This window comes from Zingiber officinale, chromosome 8A, assembly GCF_018446385.1.
Source record: "Zingiber officinale cultivar Zhangliang chromosome 8A, Zo_v1.1, whole genome shotgun sequence".
Classification (NCBI taxonomy): domain Eukaryota; kingdom Viridiplantae; phylum Streptophyta; class Magnoliopsida; order Zingiberales; family Zingiberaceae; genus Zingiber; species Zingiber officinale.
In genome coordinates, this window is record NC_056000.1 from 135,111,389 (window position 1) to 135,134,605 (window position 23,217).

The 23,217-nt window shown below is 40.5% G+C and overlaps 1 protein-coding gene across 7 annotated transcripts; it reads right to left on the reverse strand.

The window, feature by feature from the left end:
- Window positions 1-466: 466 nt before the first annotated feature.
- LOC122010356 (transcription termination factor MTERF4, chloroplastic-like) lies at window positions 467-9,777 on the reverse strand. Of its 7 annotated transcripts, XR_006119859.1 has the most exons (4): window positions 9,068-9,777; window positions 1,533-2,064; window positions 1,253-1,291; window positions 470-1,065 (listed from the first exon to the last, which is right to left on the reverse strand). XR_006119859.1 is itself a non-coding variant. In XM_042566860.1 (3 exons), the coding sequence occupies exons 1-3, from the start codon at window positions 9,709-9,711 to the stop codon at window positions 1,063-1,065; spliced, it is 582 nt and encodes a 193-aa protein (XP_042422794.1). In that variant the 5' UTR covers window positions 9,712-9,777; the 3' UTR covers window positions 468-1,062. The 7 variants fall into 7 exon arrangements, 4 of the variants coding, with proteins under 4 accessions (XP_042422795.1, XP_042422794.1, XP_042422793.1 ...); XM_042566860.1 differs by lacking the exon at window positions 1,533-2,064 and having other exon boundaries at window positions 468-1,065; window positions 9,172-9,777; XR_006119860.1 differs by lacking the exon at window positions 470-1,065 and having other exon boundaries at window positions 1,080-1,291; window positions 1,533-1,858; window positions 9,172-9,777.
- Between the last annotated feature and the right edge of the window lie 13,440 nt (window positions 9,778-23,217).

Genomic DNA, 23,217 nt, shown 5'->3' on the forward strand with positions numbered 1-23,217 from the left:
CGAGATACTCGATCATGAAATGGGGATTGAGAGAAGTGATGAAGCCTACGGAGGAGACGGCGGAGAAGAAGACCATCGGAGTTGGGTTGATGGAGCAACCACATGGCAGCGGACTAAGGGAGTGAAGCATGGCGTCGGGCGTCACGAATCGAACCTAAAGAGCGAATTGTAAAACCCTACTTAATCACCTCACACCTCTTCTGGGTTAATTTCACTTGTGACTCCCTATATGTTTCATATTTTCTTAAATCTACCAACAAACCTTATATTTGATGAAAATTTTCAGATAAAGACAAGTTAAAGAAGCAATGAAATAGTGTTTCTAGAAATATGTCATATTACCACCGACATAAAATCATATATATATATATATATATATATATATATATATATATATATATATATATATATATATATATATATATATATATATATGTATATATATATATACAACCAGACCCGGCTCCATACCCGAACTTGAAAATCTCTATATCCGATTACTCGATTATTTAATCGGGTATAAAAAAATCTCAACATATCTTCCTCCATTCGGATCGGGTATTGAATTCTCCATAGGATCAAAAGGAAATTGTCATCTCTAGTTTAACCACCATTTTATAATTTTTTTAAAAAAAATCTTAGAGCTATTTTACGATCACAAAAATTACTTGACATTCTCCTCTATTTCAATCATCTACTTGAATTCTATGATGATTGAAATGACCAAGAGTGTTACCTGTTCTTTGTGATCATGATCCACAATATCATCTCAATATAAAAATTAGTATTGTCAAAAGAATGATGGATTTATTTGCACAACAAAATAAGATAGCACACCAAAGGTTTATCATCCCTAGACCACCACCACAACAACAATAACAAGATATATGCCCCAGCCATTCAGAGTTAACTAGATGAATACTTTTCCAACAATGAACAGTGTGCAAGACTATAAAGATAGTAATAATCAGATCCTTTTAAGTACCTATGAATTATTACAAACAGAGTTTCCTTTGATCTAGTACCTTCAGTTTTGGTTGATTCAACTAATCTTGTTTATACTCACTGTAAAATTCAAATTATTTAACTATCAGAATCTCAGCTAAATATACTTCAAATACATGAATAAGAATATCATTTTCCATATAGCTTAATGAAGGCGCTTTCAATGTGAATTTATGCTCCTTCACTTTCAAAAACATTAACCAAATGATGATGAAATCAGTTAGAAAGAAAACGGTTTCTCTATAACCTTGGCATAAAGGAATTGCAGCCTGGCATACACCCAACTCTGCATGTAAAAGGGGAACAAAATCACTATTGATCATTCCAAAAGACAAATCTCTTCTAATCGGAAGGAGTTCAACTGACAACTTCCTAAAACAGATCTTTTTCAGCTAAATCAGGTTGCAAAATGAAACTCAGACAACTAGCATCCTCATGTCTACAATAACAGTTACATTCATAATATAGAATATAAAATGGCAAGTAAACTATATGCAAATTAAGACAAGATTGGTAGAAAATAATACCCAAATAAATCCTGGCATTCATTCTCAGTCCGGATCATTTCCTTTGAACTCAAGTACAATTCACAAGACTTCAAACAGTTTGGGTAATTTATCTTTGTAAGGGAGCACATACTTCTGCATAAACTTAGGTCCCGGTGATAAGAAAATTGTACGTAGTGTGTCTTGTGAAGTCCATAACCCTTCAGATTTCAATATCTCCAGCACATGAAATCGAGGAATTACCCTCTTTTCCAAACTCAATGCTAGAAACACTGGCTGCTTAGCAATGTTTGAAGGTGTAATTCCAACATCCTTGACTAAAAATTCCATCTTTCTCTGCAATGTCTCTGTGGAAAGCCATAAAAACCATGGATATTTCTTGATTGCAGCAACGAAATCCGAGTTCGAGAAATCAAAGCTGTTCATGAGTTTGACTTGGGCCTCGAATTTTTCCCTACTGACCCCATGCAGCACATCAAGGATCCAGAGGAACATCCCAGATCCCCGGGGAATTCCGATCCCCTCAGCTCTATCTACCAAAGCACGGAGGGATTTGTTGGTGCAACATCCCTCAGGTCAAGGTTGACCTGTTTGACCAAGCTGAGTCTTGGTTTGGGTTTAGATGTTTGACAATAAGATATTGATTGAAGAAGAGTCAAGTAGGTCAAGGTTGACCGGATACTTGACCGGGAAATCCTAACTGGGATGTTAGGCAAAATGAAAGACCTAGTGAGTGAAGCTAGGCAGTATGAAAGTCCTGGTGAGTGAAGCCAGGCAGAAGGAAGTCCTGGTGAGTGAAGCCAGGCAGAAGGAAGTCCTAGTGAGTGAAGCTAGGCAGATGGAAATCCTGGTGAGTGAAGCCAGGTGAAAGTCCTAGTGAGTGAAGCTAGGCAGATGGAAAACCCTAGTGAGTGAAGCTAGGTGAAAGTCCTGGTGAGTGAAGCCAGGCAAGGGAAAATCCAGATGGATCAAGGATGATCGGACATCTGGTGCTGGGAAGTCCAAGTAGGTCAAAGGATTGACTGGATACTTGGCATGAAAGAAAAGTCCAAGTAGGTCAAAGGGATTGACCGGATACTTGGCACAGAGAAAAGTCCAAGTGGGTCAAAGGGATTGACCGGACACTTGGTAAGGGAGTCCTAACAGGTCAAGGGAGTGACTAGATGCTAGGCATGACATACCAACAGGTCAAGGTTGACCGGATGTTGGTTTGGGAGGTTTGGGACTTGGTTTTGGACAAAAATCAAGTGTTGGATCGATCAGTGGATCGATCCAGACCTGTCCCAGCGAACAGAGAGCCTCTGGATCGATCCGTGGATCGATCCAGAGGTCCCAATCGATCAGTGGATCGATTGGGACGCGGCTGCTTCGCGCGATAAGCGCTGGATCGATCCGTGGATCGATCCAGGCGCGTTTCCAGAGCACAGAGGCGCTCTGGATCGATCCAAAGCCTCCCCGATCGATTGGGAACATTCGAATCGATCGGGATCCGACCGTTGGCATCGTTTATAGCTGCAGGCGTGCGATGGCTGCGAAAAGAGCTTCACCGTTTCATCTCAGATCTTCGCCAGCTCCTCCACAGCACTCTCAAAGCTCGTGATCGCCAGTTCTTGAAGGATCTTGGAAGCTTTCCAAGTCAAGAGGCGGATCAAAGGCAAGAAGAGAAGCTAGGGTTAGGGTTTTCTGTACTCATTGTAAGCTTTGCGCTTGTATTTTGTTTCCCTTTCCTTTCTTCTTGTACTGAGAGTCTTGTAGGGCTTCTCCGCCCTCGGTAGTTACCGGAAAGGAGTGTTTTCATAGTGGAGGGTGCGTGCGTGGTGTGGATCCTTGGACTAGTCACCTCTTGTGAGGTGGATACCAAGTAAAATCCTATTGTTAGCATTGTTGTAGTTTGTTTCTTTGTATTCCGCTGCGCATCACTTTGAAGAACAAGCAACGAAGTTCGACGAGCACACGCGAAGCTATTCACGCCCTCCTAACAAGTGGTATCAGAGCGAGGCCGCTCTTCACCGGAATCATCGCCGGAAGGGTCAAGCATAACAAGAAAAGCTAGAGGGTGAAGAAGTTGAAGCAAATTCATCAAAAGTCAAAGATTTCAAGAAGCTCAACTTCAAGATGCAATTCCAAGATGGACTTGGATTTGATACAAGGGTGGCTCCAACATATTCATCTACAAGCTTCGATTCTTGGAAATCAAGAATCGAAAATTTTCTTATGATGGAGATAGAGCAATGGTTTGCTCTAATGGAAGGCTTCAAGGCTCCAAGAAATTCAAAGGGCAAAGTTCTCAAGAGGAGCAAGTGGAGCCAAGAGCAAGTCCAAAGGTGCGAGGCCAATGACAAAGTGACCAAGCTCTTGGTCAATTTATTGCCAAGCACCATCAGTTTGAAGATGCGAAGGAGCTATGGAGCAAATTGGCCAAGCTTCATGAAGAGATCCCTCCACTGTACAAGATCTGAAGAATCCAGAGGGTGACTCTTTGGAGCAAGACCAAGAGGAGGACTCAGGGTTGAGAGATGCTCGACCTCCGAAGAAGAGGAAATCCAAGGAGCTTCGTCCTCGAGGGACTGACGAAGGGAACAAGGAGGGAGCATACTCCTTGTTTCGTGTTCGAGATGATGAAGCCTCCACCTCTAGGATTGAGGGGAGCGATCCTTGGTGGCCGGATCGAGAAGAAGGAGAAGGTTCTACATCCGGGTCAGTGAAGAAGAAGAAGATGGTGCCACCTCAAATTCAAGAAATAGCAAATGGAGGAGCAAGTGTCATCCCTACAGAAGGTATAAATGTTTCAATTAAAATAAAAATCATATAATATGTTTTGAGTGTAGGAAAGTGGGCACTACAAAGCAAGTGTCTGACTTGGCGAGAAGAAGGGTCAGTGTGAGGCGGAGAAGCCCGAGGAGACCGTTCCCAAGCAAAGAAGAGTAAGAGCACATTCTCTTGCAATCGAGGCGTTCACGAGTCAATGCCTCAAGGGGAAGAAGATGGTCAAGGCTCAAGGAGGCATTAGTCAAGGGGGAGCCTCCAAGGTAAAGAAGAAGATAACATTTATTGAGCCTACTCCTTTACATTATGGTAAAAAACATGATAGTTCTAATTTTTATCATCTTAATGCGATTTACCATAAGAATAGGAAGCATGAGGGCTTTAAGGAAAAGCATGTGGCCCTACATGCCAAAACTACTACACCTAAGGCTAGGAATGTAGGTAAAAGGCTAGGCGATAACTCTAAGGATTTAAGATACAAGCCTAGAAACAAAAATGCTCATGGAACAAATACTAAGGACTTAGTGAGAGAAAATCAAGTCTTGAGGTCAAGACTTAATAAAATGGAGAAGACCCTAAAAATGATGGAAAATATCCTATTAGGGCAAAGTGAGCATAACTTAGGTTTAGGAAAATCAAAGCAATCCAATGGCCATAAAGGTTTGAGATACAAACCAAAAGCTAAGAAGGATGTGCCTAGTTATCATAGGGTTCCATATAGATACAGGATCAGAAAAATCAGGTCAGTCGAGGATACAAGGAAGATAACAAATAAGTTTCTAACACTTTCATCAAGTCACTAGAGATCCTAGTTAGAGGCTAATACTTATGACAATATGGAGAAGAATGAGAAGGCTTCTAAGAAGCCCAACAAGGTCACTAGGAAGGTATCTAGGGAAGTTATCCCTAGTGAGTACCTAAAGCATCCAAGGAGCACCAATAGGTGTTGGGTTCCTAGGAGCATCTTCTCTACTCCATAGATGGGTTAGAGAGTGTCAACTCCTATTAGAAGGGTAGTTAACCCAACTTTGAGGAAATTGACACTCAAGGAGCATTTTCAAGGTTTTTGTTAACCTTTGAAAATAAAATGAAATTATTATTTACTCCTTGAAAGAGTAAAATGTGCCTAATGGTAAAAAGTTAATTTTATTTTAAATGGCACAAATTTGGAAAACCTTGAGAAATACCAAGTTGGGATATTGGTATTCTCTTGGAAATTTAAGGCAATCCGGGCCTTGATTTATGTAATCACTCTTGAGGAAAAATGGAATATGCCAACAATTGAGGACATGTTTATTTTCAATTGGCATACATTAAATCAAGGAAATTAGAAATGCCAATTTAGGTTTTGGCATTCTCTTGAAGCACTTTAGGGCAATCTAGGTTTAAGTTGTAAGTTTAGCTAAGACTTTAAGGATACTTAGATAGTTAATCTAGGTATATTTTATTTATGTTAAATCTTGTCATGATTGTTTGCCCATTATATGCCATGACATCATGTTTTATTTGTGCATTCATGAATTATTATGAAAAACTCAAAAATACCATGTCATGACATTCATACATCATGTAGTTATAGGAATCTTTCTTTTGAAAGTTATTTTATTTTGATGTATGCCATAACATTATCATGCATTAGTTTAAATTCCTTGTAATTAAGGACAAATGGCATTTAACAACACTTATTAACAAGTGACATCCTAGGTGGATGTCTAATATCTCTAAAATGCCTAGATAGATATGCATGATCCCTAGATTAGGGCAAAACCAAAATCTACATCTCACAAAGACTATAAGGTGACTTGTATGTGTTTTAGTGCACATTAGATACAAGTGAGATGTTAGGATGATGAACAAAACTCAAGATGTTGATTTAGTGCATTCCTTTGAGTTTTAAATTCATCAAAACACATAGTTATGTGTTTCCCCATCATTGGGAAAGCTAATGTACAAGTCATGTGCATTAAGCCCAAGGAACATGATGGGATATTGGTTTTGAAGATGTTTTCAAAATGATTTTGGAAAACCTTGGTGAAGGCTATCTTTTGATAGTAATCACCATTGAATAGTTAGACACAAACTTGAAGAAAACACTAAAGTTTTTGCAAGTTTTCAAGTTTTCAAGTTTGTGTCAATCTTTGAAAATATGAAGTATTTTCATAGAAAACTATTTTTCCTTGATAGTAAACGCCCTAAATAATGTCTACACGAAATTTCATAATTTTTGGATTTTTGTAGAATTTTCTAGGGGTTTCTGAAGTTGACTGAAATGGAATTTCAGCAACTATCAGAGCTCCGATCGATCCATGGATCGATTGGAGTTCCTGAATCGATCCATGGATCGATTGAACAGAATTCAGCGGGGACTCACTGGATCGATCGACCGATCGATCGAGAGTCTGAATCGATCGATGGATCGATTGAAAGGTTCAATCGATTGGAACCCAACTCGATCGATCCAAGTTGCTGATTTTGGTGGGAAGGTTTGAGTTCAGCATCTTTGAACCTCTTTGAGTCTAGGTAACCATTCCAAACCCCTAAAAATACATTTGTATCCATAAAAAGGGTGTTTTCATGTGAAAACAAGGATGGATTGGTTAACGAAGACTAAGTAGAAGTTTACGTTGAGGTTGTTTCAAATTTTGAATATTTGAACCTCAAAACTTCAAAATTTGGGTTTCCTAATGTTTTAGGGATTCCAAGTCATTGTTGGTGCAATGAAGTTACCACCATGTCTTTAGGGGAGGGACTCTTTAAAGACATGAAAATTATTTTCATGAACCTTGGAAGGTGGTTAACCTTCATTGTGAACTTGCTCGAGGTTGAGCATTTAAACTTGAAATGGGGAGAAATGGGGTGGATATCCTCATTATTTCAAGTGGACACTCAGTGGTTGAAAATGCTCAAGGTTGGGTATTTGTCAACATGAGGATAAGTTAAGGTGATAATGGCGGTTATGGAATCTCATTATCGGGTGATCACAATGAGTGAAGTTGTGATCACGATGAGCAACTCTTCGGAGAGTCTTAACAAATGGATTTGTTGGAAGTGTGCCAAATGGAGCATAGGTTGATGTGTGTCCAGCGATGGGTTGATGTGTGCCATAGGGGAGAATGTATGGTTAAGCTTAGTCCTTCATTACCTATGGGAGGGGGAGAATGAAAGGATTCATGAAGGGAGTAAGTTAGGCTTTCGTTACCTAGAGGGAGTGCCCTCTTGGGGAGAATGAAGAGCTTAATTTATGCTTTCATTACCTAGTGGCGTGAAGAAGGAGGCTATGGGATTAGCCTAACTTACGTGGTATTGTAAGTGATAGTGTTGGTATTGTCGAACATCGAGGGGAGATTGTTGGTGACATCCCTCGGTCGAGGTTGACTGTTTGACCAGTGAGTCTTGGTTTGGGTTTAGATGTTTGATAAGATATTGATTGAAGAAAAGTCAAGTAGGTCGAGGTTGGCCGGATACTTGACAGGAAGTCTAACTGGGATGTTAGGCGAAATGAAAGACCTAGTGGTGAAGCTAGGCGGTGAGAAGTCACGGTGAGTGAAGCCGAAAGGAAGTCCGGTGAGTGAAGCCGGGCTAGTGGGTGAAGCTAGGCGGATGGAAATCTGGTGAGTGAAGCCGGGTGAAAGTCTAGTGGTGAAGCTAGGCGGATGGAAAACCCTAGTGAGTGAAGCTAGGTGAAAGTCACGGTGAGTGAAGCCGGGCAAAATCCGGATGGATCGAGGATGATCGGACGTCCGGTGTTGGGAGAGTCAAGTAGGTCGAAGGATTGATTGGATACTTGGCGTGAAAGAAAAGTCCAGTAGGTCGAAGGATTGTGGGATACTTGGCAGAGAGAAAGTCGAGTGGGTCGAAGGTTGTGGGACACTTGTGAAGGGAGTCTAACAGTCGAGGGTGACTAGATGCTAGGCGTGACATACCAAGGTCGAGGTTGACCGGATGTTGGTTTGGGAGGTTTGGGACTTGGTTTTGGACAAAAATCAAGTGTTGGATCGATCAGTGGATCGATCCAGGCTCTGGATCGATCAGTGGATCGATCCAGACCTGTCCCAGCGAACAGAGAGCCTCTGGATCGATCCGTGGATCGATCCAGAGGTCCCAATCGATCAGTGGATCGATTGGGACGCGGCTGCTTCGCGGGATAAGCGCTGGATCGATCCGTGGATCGATCCAGGCGCGTTTCCAGAGCACAGAGGCGCTTTGGATCGATCCGTGGATCGATCCAAAGCCTCCCCGATCGATTGGGAACATTCGAATCGATCGGGATCCGACCGTTGGCATCGTTTATAGCTGCAGGCGTGCGATGGCTGCGAAAAGAGCTTCACCGTTTCATCTCAGATCTTCGCCAGCTCCTCCACAGCACTCTCAAAGCTCGTGATCGCCAGTTCTTGAAGGATCTTGGAAGCTTTCCAAGTCAAGAGGCGGATCAAAGGCAAGAAGAGAAGCTAGGGTTAGGGTTTTCTGTACTCATTGTAAGCTTTGCGCTTGTATTTTGTTTCCCTTTCCTTTCTTCTTGTACTGAGAGTCTTGTAGGGCTTCTCCGCCCTCGGTAGTTACCGGAAAGGAGTGTTTTCATAGTGGAGGGTGCGTGCGTGGTGTGGATCCTTGGACTAGTCACCTCTTGTGAGGTGGATACCAAGTAAAATCCTATTGTTAGCATTGTTGTAGTTTGTTTCTTTGTATTCCGCTGCGCATCACTTTGAAGAAACAAGCAACGAAGTTCGACGAGCACACGCGAAGCTATTCACCCCCCCCCCCCTCTAGCTACTTTTCGGTCCTAACAGGATTCAGGATTCTGCACGATGAAGCATGGGTGCCTTCTAAGGACAAAAGATAACTGCTCTAAAGGAATACCGCATTCATCCTGTAAGAAGTTCATGTTAGGGCGTACCACATTCTCAATGTTGGTGGTCATAAACCATCCATGCCTCCGGAGATTGTTGAGGAGGATCTCCTTTGATCCAAATAGACTTTCCCAAACCTTCAGTCGAGGAAGAAGCGTGTTCTGGAAGTTAAGGTCGATAATTGCCGGGTGCAGCAGAACGACATCAATGACGTCGGACTCAGATAACCCCATGTCGCGGAAAATTTGAAATTTTGGAGCGAGGTTCTTCTCCACATGGCAGCCGAGCAATCTTGGCCTCAGAGATATTACCTTTCTGAGATTAGCGCCATCAAAGCCCTGATATCTTAAGAAACCAAGAACAACGTCGGGATTCTCAGTGGACTTGTTACGGGGGAGCGACTTTGAGACCTTAGAAGCATCGTCGGCGGAGAACCCGCACGTATTCACGAGGTACTCAACCATGAAGAGGGGATCGGGAGAAGCGGCGACGCCTGATGAGGAGACGGAAGTGCCAGCGGAGAAGAATACGAGACGGAGTTGCATCGACGGAGGGAGCGCATGGCGGCGAACTAGGTAACGAAGCATCGCGTCGGCGCGTCGTCCGACCAGCTAACTTCGTCACAAATGGAACCCCATAGACCAAAACCTAAAACCCCCATCTGAAACACCTCATCCAGGTTAACTTCGCATTTGACCCCCTGTATGTTTATTTTTTTCTAAAATCCACCGCGAACAAAATATCAAAATCCAAAGGATTCCGATTCTATTTTATGACTCATAGTCATAAAGATAAATTATTTATTAATTTATCAAAATTAAAATTTAATTTTTAGATGCTTAAAAAACTAAAGAATGCGTTATATCAAGACACTATTATCCCGAGACACAATGAACCCTTTTGATTTGTCGAAGATTGTGACATTAGAACCTTAAATTTTGTTCAATGAGAAGCGAACAGTTTGGAAATAAACTCACTAAGGAAAAAAAACATGGGAAGATCAGGAATTGTTGCGAGTGAGTGCCAACAGATTTCTTATATCATGCAATTTGTGAATTTGAAGTTGATACAGTGGGAATATAAAGTAATTATTGTCTTTAACGCCAGGCAAATCAATAGGACACAGTGAGAAGAATGACAATCACCGGTGCCATGAAGATTGATTAACTATCTGATCATGTCGTGAAAAATCGAGAGATGATAGTTTCACTGACCTATATCTTACTACGTTCTATAAAATAGATGATATCAGTATCAAGTTAGGAAAGAGGCCCTCAATATTAGTCTTTCGACGTTGAAATCAATCATTGAAATATGAAGTAGAAGCAAAGCAACAATAGAAATATACGCCAAAAATAAATTACACTTACCTTCATTGATAATGAATCCCCTTTATATAGAGCTCTAGTGGGTGATAAGCGTCCCCGGGGCCATGGTGTCGCGGTAGGACATCCAGGTTGTCTCCCAAGCATCCGCGGTTCGAACCCCAGCTACGGCGTATTTGCAAGAATTTTTCCTCCAAATAGGGAGCGTAATCAAAGGATGTTGGGCTTCTGGTTGGCCACCGCATGCGCTTCCCGATTTACCCTAGTGGCCGGTGGGAAACTTCCGTGGGACCGAGCCGGTCACCCCAGAGATAGTCAATGATACTAACTGAGATTATCATTTTTCTAGTGGGTGATAAGCACGTTCCTCGAAATGTGGGCATGTTCTCCGATATGTTCGTGGTCACGTTCTCCAACATGTTCGTGGTCACGTCCCCCATGTTCCAATGTGCACAGTCCGCCTGTCAACCATGCCTGATGTGGCACTCCCCCAAAAGGAGTCGCGAGGACAATAGTCCTGTTGCTTGGCCAAACGGAGCAGCCGTTCGGCACCAGGACTCCTCCGCTTGGTCGACTTCGACTACTCTTCGATGTGATGATTCTGAGCGGTGACTTGTTCCTTTCGACCGGACAAGTTCTTCCATACCCTTGGTGCCTCAATGTTTACAGGACGTTCAGTGCTGGAAGATGCCACCGTCTTACCCCCGAGCCGGTCGGGTGGTCAGCTCGGCCGAGTCTCATGCAGACCGGACACTGGTTCATCCGGTCGGCCAATGTAGCCACCTTCCGCTCTTCTAGGTTCTGGCATTGACCGCCTTAACTTTGACCTCCGTCGTGTTAGTTGACCCTTGCTAGGTGGGCTCCTTATCGTCGCATCATAAGCCTCCCCCTCAAGTCTAATCGAAGGAGGTTGCTAGTCCAACTAATTGTACAAGTAGTCTTCGCTGGTTTCCACGCTTTTGTCGTTCAGCCTCGCATGGCCGGACCGCCACTCAGCCTAAGTCCTTCGAAGCGACTATGTTTCGATCGGTCGGTTGTGTGATAATCGCTTACTCGCATCGCTCAGGCAATGAGCGGCAACACTTGGTGAAAAAATTTCCTTTCCTACGCCCCTCGACCGAGCACTCTGATGTCATCCAAATTTCTTGAAGACCATGCAAATCCCTGATCATTATGGCCGAGCACGTGGCCATGCTTTTTAATTAAGTCTCATTAATGTCTTTCGGTGGCAGAGCGCCACGTGTCCTTTTTCCGCCGCTGCATGTTTAACGTGATAGGCGAATATCCGCTGGCGATATGACAGGTGCCTTTTTGAATTCAATGGTTGGATCCTCTCCTAATTTTTTGCAACCCTGGATTAGACGGCTCAGATCGATCGACTGCGAGGTTTATAAGCCTCGTGTGCGTCGCCTTCTTCCTCACTTCGCGCACCTTCGTCTTCGTGTTCTTCGGCAACGTTTCGTTTCTTCTGTATCTCCGGCGATCTTCCAGTAAGCTTTCTCCCCCTTTCAATCAGATCTTCTCGTTGCACTTCTTCAATCTCTTCGTTTTTCTATGGCAAGCTCCTCCCTTCCCCTCCGCAACCATCCCTGGGCTCTGGTACACTTCCACCGAGTCCAAGTTCGACGGCAGTGACGTTGAGAGTTTGAGAGCCGCTTTTGAAGTCCCATCTGATTATCAAATCGGTCTTCTTTCAGCTTTCGACCACCCGAATGAGTCGCCACGGGGGTTTTTTTATGCTTCTTTAGGGACCAATTTACCGTCGATCTGCAGTTCCCGATCCACCCTTTCTTTTCGGTCGTTTGTAAATATTTTCGTATTTCTCTCCATCAATTAGCGTCGAACTCCTTTCGGCTGCTATACGGGGTAGTCATCCTATTCCGCCTGCACGGCGTTCCTCTGACCCCCCGGCTCTTCCACTATTTCTATTATCCCAAATTGTCTGACTCGGGGACTTCTTCCAAGCCCGAGTGGGCCTAGTCTTTTTTGATAAGATGTCGTCCTCTAACAAGCATTGAAAGGACTACTTTCTCGTTCACTTTCCCGAGAAGCCGAACTTTCCGACTGACTAGCAGCTGGAAATGCTGAACCCACGGGAACTCAAGAAGTACAAGAGCTGATCAGACTACCTCCATGCAACTTCGAGCTTGGTCGGTCAAAAGTACCACATCCATAAATTACTGCTGGAGGGCATCCTTTGTGTGTTGGGCTTGAGTCTGATCCACACGAAGCTCCCGACCAGCCTAGATATGCTCTTTCTCCTCCTAGCCTTTGAATCTAACTGATTTTTCTCTTTCTTTTACAGCTCAAATCATGTTGTGCGCACGCCTAGCAGGCAAATGCAAGCTTGCAGACGCACAGATAAATGTCGTGGTTGTAGCTGAGTTGGAGGGTTGCGGCTTGCAACCGGTCAGATCACAAGAAGATCAGCTCGACGAGGAGGATACACAAAAGGGAGACAGCCAAACTGCAACCAGTGGGCCTGCAACTGTCATGCCCCAGGGGAGTCCTTGCCAGAAGAAATTTCGGCAGCATCTCCCCTGTATGGGTGACAATTTGAAACTTCCTACAACATATCCATACACGGCCAACACGACCGGAAACATACAATAAAATAAAAGTGACAACCCCGCAGTATAATAGTAAACAAACTAAACTAAAGCAACGATAAGGAAATTATCTCAAAAATCCTACTCAATTACACTCATATAACTCAAATCTTATTTCCTACTCAACTACACTCATAAAACTCAAATTACAACGACGCAAATAAAATCAACTCACCTCTTCTGTCGTCCAGGCAGACACGTAGCAGAACATATCCAAATAAAACCCAACGATATTAAAGGATCATACAAGATCCAAGTGCTAAAACCAGAACAAGTCTAAAACACAGTCTAGATAGTATAATAAGAAAACCAAAAGACCAAACAACATCATTGCAATCTGCAAGGGGGACTAGCGACTAGAGATCTTCGGACAGCCTCAACCTGAAAATGGTAATATCAACTGGGTGAGTCCACTCCTCAGCGGGTAACTACTGACATGCATAGTAAGAAATAAATAACAAATAACACTAATTATGCGTACAGTCTCCTGATATAAGAATGATAAATGCAAACAGAAAGGAATCGGGAGTATCTGTACTAATTAGGACCTGGTGTATGGATAATAGATCGAGAGGTATAGAAATCCTGTATGCATGTCAAGTATATGCATCCACCAAATATGCAGTAAATAAGTGCAACAAACACAAGCAATAAATGCATCAATGCGTATGATGCCAATGACATGTCCTGGTCACCCTTGATGCCAGTCAGCCATCTCACACATGATGGTGAGACCGAGTGGGTAGGGTTGTGACAACCGTGCACTCTGCCATCACTGCTCCCGAGTCACCGAGTGGACGAGATGCTGTCGGAGTACACCTATCCTCCTTACCCAAAATTATAAGTGGGGGAACTCAATGCTCTCATCTCCTTGAGACAATCCAAAGAAGGGATCCCTGTCCTGCTACAACGTTGCGTCACACTACCCATGAGTGGACCAACGGAGCCCTTGACAGAGCAACCTGCTGCAACACACCCTGCCTGAATAAAAACCACTAACCCATGAGTGGTTGTGTGTGCAGATCCATATAACTGGCGATGTGCTCAACAATAATGGAGTCGACTATCGCGCAGCATGTAATCATGCGAGATGATACATGACAATATCCATATATAAAATGTGTATCCTAGCATCGATGGGTCAAATCTAAAGATCTAAGATACACAGGTCAGGTAAAATAAATCAATGTCCTGAACATAATCAGGCATGGTATGTCACTACCTCTATGAGCATATATAATCAAGTGGGTACTAACATAAAATGCATAACAGGTAAGCAAAAACAAGCATGTAACAGATATCGGGTAGTGACCAACCAATGCAGATATGAAACATAATCATTACTACTTGTTAAAAAAACTACTATGCATATCAAATGTCATATCTAAAAAGATAAGTCAAAGTACCCGCCTTCAATAAGAGGATCGTATCCGGTCCAAATCCGACGTCGAGATGCTTGTTTCGCGTCAAAGTCCTGTGTCACCAATATGTATACATTTTTATTTAGCTACAACTTAAATGAATAGCTAAATAAAATCCTTAAGAACAATTTAGGGAAAACCCTAATCCACATAACCATTGCCTACCTAAATTAAATTCAACGGTTAACTAGGGTTAATCACATTAACCCTAATCATTCCATTAGATTAATTCTAAATCTAATCAATCTACAAATGATCAACTAATTACAACATCCAATTCAAACCACGATCGACGACATAGATCAATTAGCTACTCCTTACCTCACTTCACAACCGCTGTTGATCTTCCAAAACCAAAGTTCCTATTGATGCTCAACTGATCGGAAAGGAGCAGATGCATGCTATCGGAAAACGGTGGCCGGGATTAGAAGAAGCTGCTGCGGAAACTAGAATCACCATTCCCAAGTTAGCATAACCTCCACTCCAACACAAATGATGCTCACGGCAGAATTGGACAAGTACAGAGCACAAAATCAAGATCCAATCCCTTACCTACTAGTCATACTACCAGATCTCCACAGCTCTCTGTCGCCTACTCGCGCTCTCGACTTCCAGTGATCTAGGGCACAGGTGCGCCAGCAACAAAGCACCGACTGACTACAGTGATAGGAAACTAGGGCAGAGTGAAAGGTTGCTGCCGGCGGTGCTCTCCGTGGCGATCGGTGCGGTAAGGACCTCCGCAACGATGAGATGTCGGCAGGGGAGAGGAAGCTTCGGTGAGGTGTCGGCTGTAGGGTATCAGTTGTAGGGCGTCGCGCTGCTCCGTGCGGCAACGTCGATGCGACATAAGATCGGAAAGAAAAATTTGGGCAAGGGAGAGATCGCGAGGGGGTGAAGGCTCGGAGTAGGTGGCGGCGATGCAATGAAGAAGGGGAAACGGGAGGTGTTGGCGTCGGAGCAGGGAAGAGAAGAAGAAATGGGGGAAGAGTGTTGGTTGCTACTCGGAAAACCTAGAGGTTCCACTGTACAAAAATTTTGTACAAAGATCTGAACCCTTTCCTAGCTACCATGTGTTCTTTTAAATTAAATTTTGGATCGCCTGCGGAACTTAACACGTTTGATCCAAAACTTAATCTATTTGTTCTTTTAGGTTTAGACTTGGATCTCCTGCGGAACTTAACACGTTCGACCCAAATCACCTTAAGTTATTAATTCCATTAAATATTAATTTCCATAATTGGTTCCCAGTACTGACGTGGCGAGGCACATGACCTTCTTGGATATGGGAGCAACCACCACCGACTAGACAAAACCTTTTATAGAAAGCTAATATTTAATTTCCTAAAATAACTTTAGGTTAACCGAAAAGAACAATCAAATCACAAGGAAAAATAAAACAAAAGAACACAACATCGAAAAACATATTCGAAATTCTAGAATCGTAAGCCTCTTGTATTTAGTATTATTTCCAAAAATAACTAGTATGATGCGGAAACAAAAATTACTAGTTATACCTTTTAGAAAGACCTCTTGATCTTCTACAGTATTCCTCTTCTAACCTCGGACGTTGTGTGGGCAACGATCTTCCGAGATGAGAACCACCAAGCACCTTCTTCTTCCTTACAAGTTTCGGCCATCAAAACTTCTCCTAGGATGAAGAGGTTCGGCCACCACCACCATGCTCCAAGGGATGCTAGAAAAGAGGCTTCTTTTCTCTCCTTCTTCTCCTTCTTAGATCCGGCCACCAAAGCTATCTCCACCATGAGAAGGTTTCGGCCACACAAAGGAGAGGAGAGGAAAGAAAGGGCCGGCCACACCCAAGGAGAAAAGAGAGGAAAAATAGAATAGAGTCGTTAGCCTTGAAGCCTCCTCTACCCCCTCTTTTATAATCCTTGGTCTTGACAAATAAGGAAAATTTAATAAAAACTTCCTTAATTCTTTTGCCATTGAAAAGGAAAATTTATTTAATTAAAATAATTTTCTCTTTTCAAATTATAATACGACCACTATTCTCCTTAAAACAAGGAGAGTTTTAATTAAAACAAAATTAAAACTTCCTAATTTGTTTCTAGAAATTTATAAAAATTTCTCCAATAATTTTAATCCCTTCATGATTGGTTAATAAAAGAAATTTTATAAATTAAAATCTTTCTTTTAAACATGTGGATAATTTCAAAAGGAAAGTTATCTCTAAAATTAAAATCTCCTTTCAATCTACAAATAAGGAAAGATATTAAATCTTTTCTTAATCTTTTGTAGAAACTAATAAAAGAGAATTTTTAATTTTTAAACTTTCTTTTAAATCATGAATATAATTAAAAGGAAAGTTTTTACCAAAATTAAAATCAACCTTTTAATCTACAAATAAGGAAAGAGATTTTAACTCTTCTCTTAATCTTTTGTAGAATCTTATAAAAGGAAGGATTTAAATTTTTAAACTCTCTTTTAAATTATATTATCCACATAAGAAAAATTTTAAAATTAAAATTCCTTTTTATTTTAATAGGGACGGCCACATGAATTCACCCATGAACATACCCATGGTCGACCCTAGCTTGGTCTCCAAGATAGCTTGCCCGACCCCTATAGGATGGGTAAGAAGGTGGGTATAGATGGGTATAGTACTCTATAATTAAGAGGCTACGATAGGGACCGAGAGGAGGAATTGGTTTTGGTCTCCTGATAAAATTAAGCATCCCGTGTTCGCCCCGAACACACAACTTAATTTTATCAATAATAATTCATTCCACTAGAGAACTATTATTGAACTACCGCACCAATCCCAAATTACATTTTTGGGCTCCTTCTTATTATGAGTGTGTTAGTCTCCCTGTGTTTAAGATATCGAATGTCCACTAATTAAGTGAGTTACTGACAACTCATTTAATTAATATCTTAGTCCAAGAGTAGTACCGCTCAACCTTATCGTCATGTCGGACTAAGTCCACCTGCAGGGTTTAACATGACAATCCTTATGAGCTCCTCTTGGGGACATTATCAACCTAGTATCTCTAGGACACAGTTCCTTCTATAATCAACAACACACACTATAAGTGATACCATTTCCCAACTTATCGGGCTTATTGATTCATCGAACTAAATCTCACTCATTGATAAATTAAAGAAATAAATATCAAATATATGTGCTTGTTATTATATCAGGATTAAGAGCACACACTTCCATAATAACCGAGGTCTTTGTTTCTTTATAAAATCAATATAAAAGAAACGACCTCAAATTAATGGTCCTACTCAATACATTCTAAGTGTACTAGTGTAATTATACAGTCAAGATAAACTGATACCTAATTACACTACGACCTTCTAATGGTTTGTTCCTTTCCATTTTGGTCGTGAGCTACTGTTTATAATTTATAAGGTACTGATAACATCATCTTCTGCATGTGGCACCACATACTATGTTATCTACAGTATAAATTAATTGAACAACTACAACTAAATGTAGACAATTTGACCAAATGTGATTCTTTATTCATAATAAATGTTTACAAAGCTTAGGCTTTCAGTATACACTCCAACAATCTCCCACTTATACTAAAAGACTAAGCTGTCATATCTGCTGCCATACATCTGATTCTCAACCCTTCAACATGCCCATCAAAAGCTCTTGCCTTAAGGACCTTAGTGAAAGGATCTATAGGTCATTACCTGATGCAATCTAAGCGGCAACAACTTCTCCTTGTTTATACGATTTCTCGTATTGGGTGGTACTTGCGCTCTATTGTGTTTACTTGCCTTATAGACTTATGGTTTCTTTGAGTTTGCTACTGCACCAACATTATTACAATAAATTGTAATAATCTTTGGACAAACCAGAAATCATATCTAAGTCTATCTTGAGGTTATTGAGTCATTCAGCTTTTATGGCTACCTCAGAGGCTTGCCATATACTAAGCTTCTATGGTGGAGTCCAGAAAAACACCTATGCTTATCACTTTTCCATAGTTATGACTTTTCCTCCTAAAGTAAACACAAAACCTCGAGGTTGACTTATTATTGTCCTTATCCGATTGGAAGTCAAAATCCGTGTAACCCACATGGACCAAATTAACTGCCTTGTAAGCTAGCATATAATCTCTAGCGCCTCTATATGCTTTACTGCAGTCTAATGTCCTTGTCTATGGTTACTTTGATATCTGCTAACTATGCCCTTGGCAAAATAGATTTCTGATCTCGTGCATAGCATACATTAGGTTGTCTAACTGCCGAAGCATAAAGAACTGCCTACATGTCCTCAATCTCCTTTGATGTCATCGTAGACATCTCTTTAGATAAAGACACTCCATGCTTAAAAGGTAAGAAACCTGTCGAGGAGTTTTGCATGCTTAAAACGAGCAAGGATTTTCCGATGTATCAAGCTTGGGATAAGTAAAATATATTTTTTCTTTCGATCCCTTATTACTTTGATCTCAAAAATATATACATTCTCCCAAGTCCTTTATATCGAATTATTTGGACAACCATACCCTTACTTCTAACAATATTTTGATATTGTTTCCAACTACCAAAAATGTTATCTACGTATAGTACAAGAAATACCACCACGTTTCCATCACACCTTTTGTATACACAAGACTTATCCGTTTACTCAATAAATCCATAGGTCTGGATTACTTTGATAAACCGGATGTTCCAAGACCTTGAAGCTTTACCTCAGTCCATAGACTGATTGAGTTTGCACATAAGATGCTCTTAGCCCTTTACAATGAACCCTTCTAGTTGCTTTATATGGATGCTTTCATCAAGACTTCCATTAAAGAATGCTGTCTTGACATCCACTTGCCAAATAGATAAAAGAATCCGGATAGACTTAAGCATGGCTACCAGTGAAAAAGTTTCCTTTTTCATCAAGCCTTGCTTTGAAAGTTACTACCTTCCTTTCTATCCCTCTTTTCCTATTATTGACCTTTTTACACCCAAAGGCTTTTACACCATTTGGTGGTTCTACAAGCTTCCAGATTTTATTAGAATACATATATTCTAATTCTGTTATTCATTACTCTTTGCTAAGATGTTGCATCTTTATCTTGGAGTGTTTTGTCATATGTCCAGAGATCAGGTTCATGTCCTCCAGGGATCGAGTCCAAAAACACTCCCAAAACATGAATCTTTTTAGGTTGCCTAACAACCCTCCCACTATGACAAGGCATTTTTTTTTTAATTGTGTATCATTTGTGATACGTGTTGCAGTTTCCTTGTGGTATCTCATCTTGTACAGTTGGTACTAGATTAGACATGTCTTTTATTACTTCCTTAAGAACAAATTTTCTTATGGGCACATGGTTTATTACATAGTCCTTTTCTAAAAATTGGTCATTGATGCTAACAATGACCTTCTGATTTTTAAGACTATAAACCTACTTTCATTTCACTAGGATAACCCACAAACAAGTGAATTCCTGTCCAACTTATCATTGTCTCTCTTCTGCATATGTGCTGGACTACCCGAATCCGAATATGCTTCGAAATAGGCTTACGCCTATTCAGCAATTCTATATGAATAGAGAGTTCTGACTTTAGAAGGTACTATATTCACTCCTGTTTCCAGAGTATATCCTTAAAATGATTTTGATAATATTCTTAATAACTTATCAATCTACTTATTTCCATAAGAGTCCTATACCTTTCTTTTCCTACACCATTCTGTTGGGGTGTACCAGGTGCAGTTAGTTGGGATTGAATCCCTACTTCTGATAAATGACTCCTAAATTCTCCCAAGAGGTACTTGCCACTACGATCTTACCGTAGTGTCTTGATACTTTTACTTTGTCGTTTCTCCGCATCAACCTCGTATTCTTTGAACTAATCAAAGCACTTAGACTTGCGGCACATCAAGTAAATATATCCGTATCTCAAATAGTTGTCTATAAAATATATGAAATATTTGAAACAACCTCTTGCATGGATGCTCATAGGATCACACAAATCAGAATAAACCAATTCCAATATATCTTTGATTCCTTACCCCTTAGACTTAAAAGCTTCTTGGTTATTTTTCCTTCCAAGTAAGACTCGTAGGTTGGAAAGATTTCCACTACTAATGAACCCAAAAGTTCATCAGCTACCAATGAATCCTACTCAAGTTAATATAACCTAGCCTTAGAAGCCAAAGATATAATTGGTTCATTTTCGAAGGTTACTTTCTCTTAAAGTTAAAAGATGTGTTACTAATTTCCATTTGTTGCATTGTGAGAGTTATTAGATTTATAAATTGCCAACCAACGTACCAGAACAGATAACTTCCCTCTTTTCCTTAATAACAACTTTGTTATTTAAAAGAGGCGGAATATCAAGTTCTTTGAATAGTTTAGAAACTGAAAACTAGTTCTTTCTAAACTTGGTGCGTAAAGACAATTACTCAAAAATTCATATTTTATTCTTATCAAAAGATAAACATCTCCCACTGCAACAGCTACCATTTTTACAGTAGTGCCCATGTAGACGGTGTTTTAATTTTCATTTAGTTGCCGGGTTTCCTGGAACCCTGCAATGAATTACGGACATGATTAATGGCATCTGTATCTACACTCCAGGTTCTGGTAGATAACACCACTAAACATGTTTCAACTAATGAATTAAATACACCTATATTGTTCTTAGTTCTAAGAAGACAGTCTACCTTAATGTCCAAGTCCTATTTCCAATCATTACAATTGGGATTACTAAGTCTTTCTTATAGTATGACTACTAGGGGATTGACAAACATTTTAAATCCTAAGAATCACAAAAATATTTGGTCAAGATCAACTCCTTAAAAACTCCATGAATTTTGTGTATACAAAATCGAAGAGGAGATTTTATTCATTAATTTTATTATCTCGTCAACTTTACTTTATGACGAATAAAATTAATAGTTGATCTGTCTTTGATCAAATATTTGGTCAAAACTCTTTGAATTTAAAATAACATTGATTCCTCAAACAATATTATTTAAATTCACCAACACCTCAAACACCGTGAATTTTGCATGCCACGTTAGTGTGGACGTATACAAATTCATCATTTGTAAGAGGAGGGTTTTACCCATTGACTATCTTGTCAATATAACTTTTTGACAAATAAAATTACCTCAAACACCATGAATCTTGTATGCCACGTTAGTGTGGACGTATACAAATTTAAACATTTGTAAGAGGGGTTTATTATTAATTTTATTATATTGCCAATCTAGTTTTATGACAAATCAATAGTTGGTTTCCCTTTGGTCACACAAGTGATAGTAGTGACTCCGTTGGGGAGGATACTATTAAATGTGTCTAAGTGTATACCATTACTTGACACTAAGTCCATTAATAAGATTATGCTCCTTCCGTTGGGGAAGATCACACGCTCTTAATTAACTTCCTATAGTCATCCAAAAATGGAAGTCTGTTCTAGTGATCCACAAACAAACTCATCCGTTATGGAGGAAGGCACTCAGAGCCAACGCGCAAGCTTGTTTACATCACTTACAAACCAGTAATGGAGACCATGGGATTTACTTAAAAATCCCTCTCCCACTTAGTTATTTATAAATGAGGAATTTTAACTATGCTAGCCTACTAAATATGTAAACCAACATGCACACACAGCACAATATAAAAGCAATAAATAGAAAATCTAATTTTCAACTATTATGGCTTTTATCTCTAGTTGTCCTCCGTGTGTTGTCATCCCAACCTGTTGCAATATGTGGCCACCGCCACCAGCAGTCGCATCCATCTTGCTCCTAGTTCCACTTGGCCTCCGGTCCTTAGAAGGTTCCACGCTGCAAGATTCGATCCATGACATAAATAGAATTTTATATTTTTGATCCTATATTCCATAAAAGGAATGTACATGTATCTAGATCAAAAATAAAATCCTAATAAAACTAAATACAGCTCCTGCTGTATTTTATAATACAATCATGCACACACATATAAATGCCCTTGACATGTCCAAGGGTCCAATCACACACATAATAACTAAAAGCCATAATAGTTGGATCCTGCATCCACAAAGTTAGCACATCCTACTATTATCCTGCCTAAATTATGTATGACATGTGCATAATTAAACTAATACCAAATACACAGAGGCAAAACCCTAGCTCTGATACCAATTGTTGGTTGCTACTCGGAAAACCTAGAGGTTCCACTGTACAAAAATTTTGTACAAAGATCTGAACCCTTTCCTAGCTACCATGTGTTCTTTTAAATTAAATTTTGGATCGCCTGCGGAACTTAACACGTTTGATCCAAAACTTAATCTATTTGTTCTTTTAGGTTTAGACTTGGATCTCCTGCGGAACTTAACACGTTCGACCCAAATCACCTTAAGTTATTAATTCCATTAAATATTAATTTCCATAATTGGTTCCCAGTACTGACGTGGCGAGGCACATGGCCTTCTTGGATATGGGAGCAACCACCACCGACTAGACAAAACCTTTTATAGAAAGCTAATATTTAATTTCCTAAAATAACTTTAGGTTAACCGAAAAGAACAATCAAATCACAAGGAAAAATAAAACAAAAGAACACAACATCGAAAAACATATTTGAAATTCTAGAATCGTAAGCCTCTTGTATTTAGTATTATTTCCAAAAATAACTAGTATGATGCGGAAACAAAAATTACTAGTTATACCTTTTAGAAAGACCTCTTGATCTTCTACCGTATTCCTCTTCTAACCTCGGACGTTGTGTGGGCAACGATCTTCCGAGATGAGAACCACCAAGCACCTTCTTCTTCCT

Coding starts and splice junctions, on each gene's coding strand:
- LOC122010356 (XM_042566858.1), bottom strand. CDS start 9,711: ATGCTTCGTTACCTAGTTCGCCGCCATGCGCTCCCTCCGTCGATGCAA. Junction 2,065..9,067: donor TTCATCGTGCAGAATCCTGA/ATCCTGTTAGGA, acceptor TTGCACCAACAA/ATCCCTCCGTGCTTTGGTAG.